Here is a 12,826-nt window from a genome sequence, read left to right on the forward strand (position 1 = left end):
TGGATCAGACCAGTGGTCCATCTAGTCCAGCATCCTGTCTCACACAGTAGCCAACCAGATCCTCTGGAGGTCCAGCAACAGGGCCAGAGGCTGAGGACTTCATAAGAACCTCAGAAGAGCCCTGCTGGATCAGACCAGGGGTCCATCTAGTCCAGCATCCTTTCTCACATGGGGGCCAACCAGTCCCTCTGGAGGTCCAGCAACAGGGCACAGAGGCCGAGGCCTCCCCCTGATGTTGCCTCCTGGCACTGGGATTCAGAGGTTGACTGCCTCTGAACGTGGAGGTTCCCTTTAGTCACCATGCCTAGTAACCATCAGGGCAAGAAACGTTTTTCTTTTTTTAAAAAAAATTACAGCTGGGAATTCCAGATTGCACATTTCTACACTCGAGCAGAGAATTCTGTGACTGTCTGATCCTGCATGGAAATCTAGCGTGCACTCAATCTAGTCTCCTCATCAGTTATGCAAGGGGTTCGTCGCCCCGGTCGATTGCCATCTGATCTGGGCACTCCGCTGTTCCTAGTCACGCAGCGGTGAGGGGTTCCTCCTTCAAGGGCCCCTCTACCCCTAACACATTTCTCCACGGCACCCTCGGGTCCCATACCTCCTGGGCTGGTCTCATAAAGTTCCGAGCTTTCGCTTTGATTACCGCGCCCGTAGGAGTTGGCCGCCTGCACGCGGAAGCGGTATTTCCCATACGGCGAGAGGCGGAGCTTGGCCCACGGCTGGTTGCCGGGCACGTGGGTCAGAGTGTGCCACTGGCCGGGATCGAAGATGCTCTCCTCAAACAACACATAATATTCTGCGGGGAGAGAAAGGGGAATCTCGTCAGAATCTTATTGGAAAGGAAGACGTTCAGGGCTGTTGAAGTGCTTGACTGGGAAGAAGTGAGAAGTGAGAAGGAGGAGGAGGAGGAGGAGGAGAAGGAGGAGGAGGAGGAGGAGGAGGAGGAGGAGAAGGAGAAAGAGAAGGAGAAGGAGAAGGAGAAGGAGAAGGAGAAGGAGAAGGAGAAGGAGAAGGAGAAGGAGAAGAAGAAGGAGAAGAAGGAGGAGGAGGAGGAGGAGGAGGAGGAGGAGGAGGAGAAGAGAAGGAGAAGGAGAAGGAGAAGGAGAAGGAGAAGGAGAAGGAGGAGAAGGAGAAGGAGAGTTGGTTTTTATATGCCGACTTTGGTCATTGAACAAGTGACACCCGGGCTTGCCACTGGACGTATGGTCAACAAGGAGTCCCTCCTCTCAGATAAGCATGCCTGAGATTTCAAATGTTTGTAAAACTTTTAGGCGTACCCCATCTCATCAACCACCTTGCCTTTAAACCTCAGGTCCGAAAGGATCTCAGTTTCAATGCCAAAATGCACACACAGAGCTCTCAGTTGCAAAGGAGACACTAACTCCGGGTTCCCCGCTCCTCCACATGAAGCCAGCCGGGTGACCTTGGGCTAGTCACAGTTCTCTCCGAACTGTCTCAGCCCCACCTACCTCACAAGGTGTCTGTTGTGGGGAAGAAGATTGTAAGCTGAATGGATTCTCCTTAAAAGGCAGAGAAAATCGGCATAGAAAAACCAACTCTTCTTCTATCTCTCTCTGATTTAGAGAAAAGAGGATAAATTGCTGACGAACACGACAGCTGCGTTGTTCTCTGATGTTCTTTCCTGAGGTGATTACTGGGACAGAAAAGATCTGGGGTGCTGGAGACGGCAACCCCAAACACCCTCATACAAGAGTTTTGATGATAGAACACAAATAGCTTCTGGATTTGGACTGCCTCTTGATATTTTGGCAACGCTCTTCTCTAGGCCCAAGACACCCATTGCGATTTCTTACTCAGGATAGGACTGTTGTGATCGTCTCCCGGCGTCCACGTCAACTTCACTTGGCGTTCCTGCTGCTCTGACAATTCCAGATCCAACACCGGACCGGGCAAGCCTGAAAGGGAGAAAATTACCTGACCCAAACGGGAGATAAAGCCCCTAGAAGATCATAAAATCATAGAGTTGGAAGGGACCACCAGGGTCATCTAGTCCAACCCCCTGCACAATGAAGGAAATTCACAACTACCCCCCCCCCCAAAAAAAGCTTTGCAATTGACAGATGTTGGCTTAGGATTGCCAGCTCCGGGTTGGAAAATACCTTGAGATTTTGGGGGCAAAACCTGAGGAGGGCAGAGTTCGTGTAGGGGAGGGGCTTCAATGCCATAAAGTCCAATTGCCAAAGAGGCCATTTTCTCCGGGTGAACTGATCTCTATCGGCTGGAGATCAGTTGTAATAGCGGGAGATCTCCAGCCACCACCTGGAGGTTGGCAACACTATGCAGGCTCCAAGATCTTCCCAAACTCTTTCAGCAGATTTGCCAAGGCCAACCCCAAGAGTGCTGAAACCTAAGACGGAAATTCTAAATGGCACTTCCCCGCACCACCACCACCCCGTCCTGATAAAAATCGGAATAAAAAAAATATGTATTCTAATGTTGGTGCTGGAAATTTAGATGGAAAAATGCTGTTCTCATATATATGTGTTAGCAGTGCCAACAACTTAATTTGCTTTTGGTATAAAGGCAACAAATTGGGTCCACAAGTAGCAGAAGTAGAAATCCCTTTAGTTCCAGAAATGATACTATTTAGAATATGTGAAACAAGATAACTGAGCTGCTATTTAATTTATGGATGACCACAGGAATCAAGGTTGAAAAATACTAGAAAAATCAGAAGAGAGATTACATTTTAAAAATCAATAGGGAGATCATAGAAGAATGGGAGATTAAATGATGGAATAGTTTATCCAATTTAAAGTTGATCTATATTTTAAGAGACTCTAAGAAGGCAGAAGTAGGTATAAAAGTGGAAGACAGATAGGCTTGCCAGCTCCGGGTTGGGAAATACCTGGAGATTTTGGTGGTCGACCTGAGGAGGGCGGGGTTTGGGGAAGGGAGGGACTTCAATGCCATAGAGTCCAATGGTCAAAGCGGCCCTTTGCTCCAGGTGAACTGATCTCTATTGGCTGGAGATCAGTTGTAATAGTGGGAGATTTCCAGCCACCGCCTGGAGGTTCTTATATAAGAAATACCTATGCTGAATTAACAAAGTTGCTAGCAAAAAGCAGCACGAAGGCTCAGTTGAAGTCAACAATACAATAGTTTACTAAATGCCTATAACATCCATTATAATTCTCTGCATTGCAAAACATAAATTGCATAGCATGAACACAAATAAGGAACAAATAAGGAACCATCAATTACTCAGAGGAACGAATTCCATGAGAGAATATGTCCTTTCAAGCGCTACTGGAGCTGATCTATATGAAGGTGTCCCAAAATTGTGTCAAGGAAGTGGTAAGCCGTGGCTGTTTCCCCTGATTCCAAGACCGCGAATGTGCCCAACCAGGAGAAGAAAGCAAGCAGAGTCCAGTCAATAAGACGACACCTCTAGATCAGTGTACGTTTCGCAAAACTGCTTCATCAGTTGGTCTCATCAGTTGAATTCGTTCCTCTGAGTAACTGTTGGTTCCTTATTTGTGTTCATGCTATGCAATTTATGTTTTGCAATGCAGAGAATTATAACGGATGTTATAGGCATTTAGTAAATTATTGTATTATTGATTTCAGCGGAGCCTTTGTGCTGCTTTTTGCTCGCAACTAACCACCCTAAAGACAGACAATGGGGGGATTGGGAGAAAAAAAGTGGAAAATTGATAGTATCGCAGATTAAACTGTTACATTAAATAAACTTTCTTTTAAATATAATTTATGTATATATTAAATGTATTTAAGGCAAATTAAGCATTTTTTTTTGTATTTGGTTTTGGTAAGAAAGAATGCATCAAAACTGTTAAAAATTAATATATTAATTTACATAACTGATCGGGGATGTCCAAAGACGTTTTTAGATCATTAATAAGTTGCCTTTTTGATAATTTGATGATGAAATTTAAAGTTCATTTGTGTGTTACCCTAATCTCGAAACAGATTCCTTTCTTGACATATTAAAGGAGAGTAAAACGGCTGATGATTTATTAAACAAAAGGTTCTACGTAGAAAGGCCATCTTTAATATTTTAAGTTCCTTATTATAGTAACACAGCAGAACAAAATCTGCCTTTAAAAAAAAGACCTTTGTGTGCAGCCCTTACCTATTCAAATTTCATTAGAATAGATCCCCACCAATTAACCAGCTCCGCTTTTAATTGATTAGCCTACTAATTAAATACCGGACAACACATTGCGGTTCCCACAAATAAGGCTGCCAACTGTGTTGGGAAATCCCTGGAGATTTAGGGATGGACCCTGGGGAAGACGGGATTTGGGAAGCGGGGGAGCTCAGTGGGATATAATGCCCTAGAGTCCAGCCTCCAAAGCAGCCATTTTCTCCAGGGGAATTGATCTTTGTAGTTTGGAGATTAGTTGTAACTCTGGGAGATCTCCAGGCACCACCTGAACATGTGAAGCTGCCTTATACTGAATCAGACCCCCAGTCCATCAAAGTCAGTATTGTCTACTCAGACTGGCAGCAGCTCTCCGGGGTCTCAGGTGGAGGTCTTTCAGATCACCTGCTACCTGAACCACCCTGACCTGCATGGCCCAGGCTACCCTGATCTTGTCAGATCCTGGAAGCTAAGCAGGGTGGGCCCTGGTTAGTTCTTGGATGGGAGACCCCCAAGTAGTCCAGGGTTGCTACGCAGAGGCAGGCAACGGCAGACCACCTCTGTTTATCTCTTGCCTTGACCTGGATGGCTTGGGATACCCTGATCTTGTCAGATCTCAGAAACTAAGCGGAGTCAGCCCAGGTAAGTACTTGGATGGGAGACAACCAAGGAAGTTCAGGGTTGCTATACAGAGGCAAGCAATAGCAAACCACCCCTATTTATCTCTTGCCTTGACCTGGATGGCCCAAGCTACCATGATCTCGTCAGATCTCAGAAGCTAAGCGGGGTCAGCCGTGATTAGTACTTGGATAGGAGACCACCAAGGAATACCAGGATCACTATGCAGAGGAAGGCAATGGTAAACCACCTCTGTTATGTCTTGCCTTAACAATCCTACCGGGTTGCCATAAATCGGCTGTGACTTGACAGCACTTTACACACAGAGACACTCTCTCTGAACCTTTTCATTGGAGATGCCAGAGATTGAGTGTAGGACCTTCTGCATGCCAAACAGATGCTCTACCATAGAGCCATGGCTTCACCTGAAGGTTGGCCACCCTACCCCCCAAAACCTGCCACCCGTAACAACCACCCCAATCCATGCCTTTGACTTTCTCACTGGAGTCCTGAGAGGTCCCAAGAGGGGAAACAGCCTACTTCCTAATGCCCTTTCTGGATACTTGCCAGCCACCAACAGCCTGGCGCTCTTCCTCACAGAGTCGAGAGATGTCCAAGCCACACAGCTGTACAACCCTTGATCAGAGTAGTCCAAGTCGGTGATGGTCAGGGTGGTATTGCTGATGAAATACCTGGGGAGAGAGAAACGAACACAACAAATACCGCGCAGGTTTCCTCCCAGGGGAGCAAGCCTTCCTGTCCGCCCCTTCGCCCACAACACTCACTTGTCGGTGTCGTCTGACTCCTTAATGTCCCGTCCTTCTAGTTGCCATTTGATTCCATGCTTCAGTATGGAGTCGTCAAACCACGCCTCACAGTGGAAGGTCACGCTGGTGCCTTTCATCATCTTCTTGTTGGCAGGCCCCACCAAAATCCTGGTGGCTCCTGGAAGAGATCAGAGAGTTGTGCTCTCTCTCCCCCATTATGCCTTGCCGTGGTCTCAACAGGCCTCTTGTAATATTGGTTCCCTTCCCCATCATGCCTTGCAGAAGTCTCAACAGGCCTCTCGTAATTTTGGTTCCCTTCCCCATCATGCCTTGCAGAAGTCTCAACAGGCCTCTCGTAATTTTGGTTCCCTTCCCCATCATGCCTTGCAGAGGTCTCAACAGGCCTCTCGTAATTTTGGTTCCCTTCCCAATCATGCCTTGCAGAGGTCTCAACAGGCCTCTCGTAATTTTGGCTCACCACTCTTTTCCCTCCCCACTCTTCCGTACCGCTTCGGCTCTTTCCACTGCAACTGGGGCCAGCCAACTCATTTTGGTGCCCCAAGGCAGAAAAATTAATTGGCAGGTTTCCTCTGCCACCTCATTAACAAGGCTGAGATAAGATTGGAGTTCAGAAGCACCTTAGAGACCATCGAGATTTTCAGGGGGTAAGCTTTCGAGAGTCAACGCTCCCCTTCATCACAATGAGATATTCTCCTAGCTGAAACAAACTGGGAACTGGGGGAGAGCGTTTTTTCCTGTTTATTTCATTCGTTTATATCTCCCTTTTCTCCCCAACGGGGACCCAAAGTAGCTTACATCATTCCCCTCTCCTCCATTTATCCTCACAACGGCCCTGTGAGGTAGGTTCGGCTGAAAGAGTGTGACTGGCCCAAGGTCACCCAGCGAGCTTCCATGGCACAAGTGGAGATTTGAACCTGGGTCTCCCAGATCCTAGGCAGACACCCTTAACCATTACACCACACTGGCTCTCACCCCATTTCCCACTCTGTTGTCTTTATGGACACTCCAAAACCCAACCCCATCTAAACCGGCCACCTTACGGGCCTCGTGGTACAGTCACCCCTGATTATAGTGGCCATCGGGCTACCTTTAAACTATCTCAGCATGGTGTATTGGTTAAGAGCGGTGGTTTGGAGCGGTGGACTCTGATCTGGAGAACCGGGTTCGATTCCCCGTTCCTCCACATGAGCGGCGGATGCTAATCTGGTGAACTGGATTTGTTTCCCCACTCCTACACCCGAAGCCAGCTGGATGACCTTGGGCAAGTCACAGTTCTATTAAGAGCTCTCTCAGCCCCACCTACCTCACAGGGTGTCTGCTGTGGGGAGGGGAAGGAGATTGTAAGCCAGTTTGATTCTCCCTTAAGTGGTAGAGAAAATCAGCATATAAAAACCAACTCTTCCTCTTCTTCTTCTTCTAATATTTACATGGAGAGGTTTTTCTTAGGTCAGCTCAATAACAGCACATTTTTCTTTCAGTCTCTGTGTTTATAAATGATTTAATGTATGCAAATGAGCTACAGTGTTTCTCTGCCACCAATCCTGGTGAAAGAGAGAGCGTGCAACATTGCTGAATAGGGCTACTCAAGCGACGGCACAAGACCCAAAGGAATCTGACCTGTTTTCCGAAATTATGATGGAGGATACAGTTCTGGCACTATCTCAAAAGACTCAGGAAGAGGAGAGTGTTATATCATGGGAAGCTGTGAATTTGGTGATGCTCCCTTATTGCACTATATAGTTACTAGTGAATGTCCTTGGATGAAACCTCTCAGGGGCAGGAGGAAATGCTAGTGGGTTAGCCTGTTGAACGAGGATCTGAAAAACCTGGGTTCAAATCTCCACTCTGCCATGAAGCATGCTCGGTGTCCTTGGGTCAGCCATTCTCTCTCATCCCAGCCTACCTCACAACGCTGTTGTGAAGATAAAAGGGAGGAGGGGAGACCCATTTAAGTGTGTACTAGAACAGATAGTAAAGCAAGTTCTCTTCCGTCTTTCTGAGACCGTTCGCTCTGTTTGCCTTTGAAGGTGAATGTCGAAACCCTCAGGCCTATTTTTCACATATCTGGGGTATTTTTACCCCACCTTTCCTCAAAGGAGTGGTATATATGGCTCTCTCTTCCCTATTGCTACCCTCACAGTGGCCATTTATGCTTGGCGATTAGCAGCGCGTTCCAGGCTGAAGTGCCCCGCATATTTATTTTTTTTAGTTCTTCATGCTGAACCGTCATTCCAGAAGTCACTGCGAAGCCAGCGCACGCCTGCTTCGCATTTCTTAAGAGCCCCTTTAAAGCGACCTTTTTTATTTGCTCCGTCCCCGCCTCGAAGCATCCACTCAAGGAAGCATGAAGAATCACAGCCGAGGGTTAGCTATGCAAACGATGATTGCTAATGGCTATGCAAACAAAGGAACAAAGAAGCAGGCAAGTGAGGGGTGGAATTTGTTTGACTTTCTCCTCTTGCATCGGGACTGCGAATAGGTATTTTAAAGGTCAGATTTTTAAAAGGAGCTTTGAGCGAGAATCAAAATCGACCCTGCATAAATAGCCAATAACCCTATGAGGTAGGCCAGGCAGAGAGATAGAATGAGAGACGGGCCAATGATTATCTAGTAAGCATCAAGGCAGAAGGTGGATTTGAACCCAGGGCTCCCAGGTCCAATTCTTTAGCAACTACACCCCACTGGCACCCGGTACCTCGCTCTGACCCACTTCCTTCCCATCATGCCTCATTCTGCTTAACACGATACCCCGTCTGCGATTTCATATCGTCCCTCGAATAACCAGGCGCACGCTGGGGAAGCTCACTTTTGACAATGAGACGCGCGGTGATGGAGACTTCGTTCTGGTCGTTCTTCGCCAAGCACTGATAACTCCCCGCGTCCTTGCCCTGGACTTGCTCCAGCTGCAGGGTACCGTTTGTGAACTCGAAGGACCGGTCGTTTTCGAGGGCAGGGGACGTGTCTTCCGTAAACCTGGAGAGGAGAAGAAGAAAGGGGTGGAGTGGGTGGTGCGTCAAGGAGAAAATTCCCTAATCGTCATGCCTGGGGTTGCCAGCTCTGGGTTCCAGAACTCTGGGAGGTTTGGGGGGTAGAGACTAGGAAGGGTGGGGTGTGGGGAGGGGCAGGACCTTAACGGGGGTCTAATGCTGTAGGGTCCCCCCACCCTCCAAAGCAACCATTTCCTTCAGGGGGACAGATCTCTGTAGTCTGGAGATCGGTCGACATGTGAAGGTGGCACAAACTAAGGACAAAGCAAGCCCCCGCACGTTTTGAGGGTCACCTGAGAGCAGAATAAGTGAGGAGAGGACTCACCATTTCACCGTAGGCCCCGGCGCCCCAAAGGTTTTGCAGTGCAAAAAGGCCGTTTGGTTCTCCACCACGCTGTAGCTCATGTTGTCGGGGGTCAGGATCTGTGCTGGGAGGCCTGGGGCAAACCAAGCAGATGTTTGGCACAGGCTACTAGCTAAACAAACAGCTGGTCCCGGCCATTTTGACTAGTGGCCATGGATAGCCCTCTCCTCCATGGACATGTCCGCTCCCCTCTTAAAGCCTTCCAAGTTGGCCGCCATCACCACATCCGGAGGCAGGGAGTTCCACAATTTAACTATGCGTCGTGTGAAGAAATCCTTCCTTTTATCTGTTTTGAATCTCTCACCCTCCCGTCATGTCAAATGACAGCCTTGTTGGGGCAACAGGACCTTCCGCAGGTCCCGCAAACACCCCACCTTTCCAACTTTCCCCTCGCCGGCTTTGCTCTGATCCAAGACAAACAGAGGGACTCACGGACTACGTAGATGTAAGCGTTGGCTAAGAGGCTGCCATGTTTGTTGTGGGCATGGCACTGGATCACCGCCGTATCGTTGGGCTCCACCTGGCTGAAGATCAGGGCTCCCCGTTGCAGCATCCTCCTCGGGTCCGGCGGCAGATCTGAAACCCGACAGAGAATTGAGGCACGGAAGGGGAAGTCGGGCGCTCTGGTGCCTTGTTCCCCTCCCCACTCCCCCACCCCAAATCACAAAAATCACGCAAGGTCGGAAGAGACCACAAGGGCCATCCAGTCCAACCCCCTGCCATGCAGGATCCCACAATGAAAGTGCTCCCGACAGATGGCCATCTAGCCTCTGCTTAAAGACCTCCGAAGACGGGGACTCCACCACCCTCCAAGGCAGAAGTGCATCCCACCGTCGAACAGCCCTCGTCGTCAGAAAGTTCTTCCTAACGTTTAGGTGGAATCGCTTTTCTCTTAGTTTAAATCCATTACTCCGCGTCCTAGTCTCTGGAGCAACAGAGCACAAGCTAGTTCCCTCATCAACATGACATCCCTTCAAATATTTCAACATGGGCATCATGTCTCCCCTCAACCTTCTCTTCTCCAAAGTAAGCAAACCCAACTCCCTAAGTCTCTCCTCATAGGGCCTGGATTCCAGACCTTTGACCATTCTGGTCGCCCTCCTCTGGACACGCTCCAACTTGTCAACATCCTTCTGAAACTGTGGAGCCCAAAGCTGGACACAGTATTCCAAGTGAGGTCTGACCAATGCAGAATACAGTGGTAGTATTACGTCCCTTGATCTAGACCAGTGGTTCCCAACCTTTTTTTGACCAGGGACCACTAGGACTTTTTTGTTCGGTGCAGGGACCCCAAGTTTCAAAATAAAAATTCTGAGAATTTGAAAATAAACTTTAATCATAACTGTTAGTTAAACATTAAACTTAGAATAATATTTGAATATATATTTTATAATAGAGAACTTTTAATTGAAAATATTAATTTATTATGGGTTTATAACTTTGTTTCATGGACCCCTGGTTTAGTTCTCGTGGACCCCTGGTTGGGAACCAGTGATCTAGACACAATACTCACTTTTGAGAGGAATCCCGTTTATTCTCCACTCCATCTCCGGCTTGGGTTTCCCGTCGGCCTCGCAAGGCATGCGCACGTTCTCCCCCGGCCCATAGATATGGCTCTCTGGCTGCTTGGACCATGATGGAGCAGCTGATAGGAAAAGGATCACTGTTAATTGCGCTGATTGAAATAATGTCAGTTCCGGCCTACGGTTAGCTGCTTGTGCCCGGCCAACTTTTGAAACCTAAAAGAAAGAGATTCAAGTGTATTCTCCTGATCTCAAAGCTCCCCCATCTCCACCGTCACTAGGGGCTGAAAGTGCCGTTAATTCACAGCCAATTTCAATCAATCAATCAATCAATCAATCAATCAATCAATCAATCGAGCCACAGTGGTATAGTGGTTAAGAACGGTGGTTTGGAGCAGTGGAGTCTCGGGGTTGTTCCCCCACTCCTCCACATGAACGGCGGAGGCTAATCTGGTGAACTGGATTTGTTTCCCCGCTCCTCCACATGAAGCCAGCTGGGTGACCTTGGGCTAGTCACAGCTCTCTCAGCCCCACCTACCTCACAGGATGTCTGTTGTGGGGAGGGGAAGCATAGTTAAATTGTGGAACTCCCTGCCCCAGGATGTGGTGATGGCTGCCAACTTGGAAGGCTTTAAGAGGGGAGTAGACATATTCATGGAGGAAAGGGGGTATTCATGGCTATTAGTTAAAATGGATACTAGTCATGCTGCATACCTATTCTCTCTAGTATCAGAGGAGCATGCCTATTATTTTGGGTGCGGTGGAACACAGGCAGGATGGTGCTGCTGCAGTCATCTTGTTTGTGACTTCCTAGAGGCACCTAGTTGGCCACTGTGTGAACAGACTGCTGGACTTGATGGGCCTTGGTGTGATCTAGCAGGGCCTTTCTTATGTTCTTATGTTCTTAAGGGAAGGTGATTGTAAGCCAGTTTGATTCTGCCTTAAGTGGCAGAGAAAGTCGGCATATAAAAACCAACTCTTCCTCTTCTTCTTCTTTTATTTATCAGCTCTGAATAAAAATCAAAGTTAGGTTAAAATAATAAACGTTGATGGTTCTGGGAGGGATGATTTAAAGAGGAGGAGGGAAGATCTTCTATGGGGAAAGGTTTTCAATCGGCAGTTTACAAATCCCACTAGACTGGAGGCAAAATTTGGCTACTTGGTTGGTTATCTCCCGAGAGGAGTCTGCTGAGAAGGGAAACTTTAGCTTCTTCCGATCTCCCAGGAAAGGATGACAATATGGAGAGAATGTACTGCGATCTTATGTCATTGTAGAAGGGACACAGCCGATGTATGGCACCCCCTTAGGGTTTTCAAGGCAAGAGACGAAAAGAGGTGGCTGGCCGTTGCCTGCTTCTGCATAGCGACCCTGGACTTCCTCGGTGGTACTTCCTCAAGTACTAACCAGGGCTGACCCTGCTTAGCTTCTAGGATCGGGCTAGCCTGGGCTACCAGGTCAGGGCAAAAGGCACACAGAGGTGGTTTGCCATTGCCTGCCTCAGTGGAGCAGCCCTGGACTTCCTCAGTGGTCTCCCATCCAAGAACTAACCCAGGCGAACCCTGCTTTCCTTCTGAGTAGGGTTGCCAACTCCAAGTTAGGAAATTCCTGGAGATTTGGAGGTGAAGATTGGGGAGGGTGGGGCTTCTGCCTCGTCCAGTGGACAAGGGCTGCATGGAGGCTTGCAAGGGCTGGGGCCGGCTTCCTCCGTTTCTTCCTCATCCTCATCCGTGGAGGCATTGGCAGGCAGGCCCACAACCCTATACCTACACTCTGCGCAGACTTCTAAAGGATTGTTCAATTGTGCACGTTGTAACTGGGAGTCAAAGGGCGGTAAGAATGGCCATTTTAATAGGGGGGAACGATCTGGAGTAGTCCAGTAGCGCAATAAGTCTCAGCTTGCATACGTCACACAACGATGAATGTGTTTTCCTTTGTATCTCTTCTTGACCACAAGTCATGCCAAGACCACAAGGCATGACCACAAGACATGCCAGATTCGCTTGCAAAGTTTCCAGATTTGTTAAATTGCTGGACAGAATTAACATGGGCTTGGAAGTGTTTTTTCTTCGTCTGAGTTGGATTTGATTTCAGTCTTTATAAAACTGTCCTCTGTTTTCATCATTTGTTGGCCTCCCCATCCTCCCCCAACTAGATCTGGGGGTCCTCTGTTCTCCAGGCCTGTTTAGGGTCTAGCGGCACAAACGAAAGAGAATGCCATCTTGTTCTATTGTTTTAATGTATAACGAAGAATGATTTTATAGTATGTTTTAATATGTGTTTCAACCTACGTTTTTATCCTGTTGTGACCCGCTCTGAGCCTGGCTTGCTGGGAATGAGGGCGGGATAGAAATGCAATAAATAAAATAAAATAAACAGTAAGCAGGTTGGTTTTCATCACTAAAAGGAGTCCTTG

The 12,826-nt window shown here is 48.0% G+C and overlaps 1 protein-coding gene across 1 annotated transcript in view; it reads right to left on the minus strand.

The window, feature by feature from the left end:
- Window positions 1-12,826, minus strand: part of L1CAM (L1 cell adhesion molecule) — a 110,192-nt gene that overhangs the window by 42,267 nt on the left and 55,099 nt on the right. The window contains exons 9-16 of the mRNA XM_056850328.1: window positions 10,403-10,534; window positions 9,322-9,465; window positions 8,851-8,962; window positions 8,345-8,511; window positions 5,536-5,695; window positions 5,318-5,442; window positions 1,821-1,922; window positions 605-802 (exon numbers count right to left, since the gene is read on the minus strand). Of these exons, the coding sequence (XP_056706306.1) occupies window positions 605-802; window positions 1,821-1,922; window positions 5,318-5,442; window positions 5,536-5,695; window positions 8,345-8,511; window positions 8,851-8,962; window positions 9,322-9,465; window positions 10,403-10,534 (1,140 nt within the window). The remainder of the gene's footprint in view (window positions 1-604; window positions 803-1,820; window positions 1,923-5,317; window positions 5,443-5,535; window positions 5,696-8,344; window positions 8,512-8,850; window positions 8,963-9,321; window positions 9,466-10,402; window positions 10,535-12,826) is intronic.

This window comes from Euleptes europaea, chromosome 1 (genome assembly GCF_029931775.1).
Source record: "Euleptes europaea isolate rEulEur1 chromosome 1, rEulEur1.hap1, whole genome shotgun sequence".
NCBI lineage: Eukaryota > Metazoa > Chordata > Lepidosauria > Squamata > Sphaerodactylidae > Euleptes > Euleptes europaea.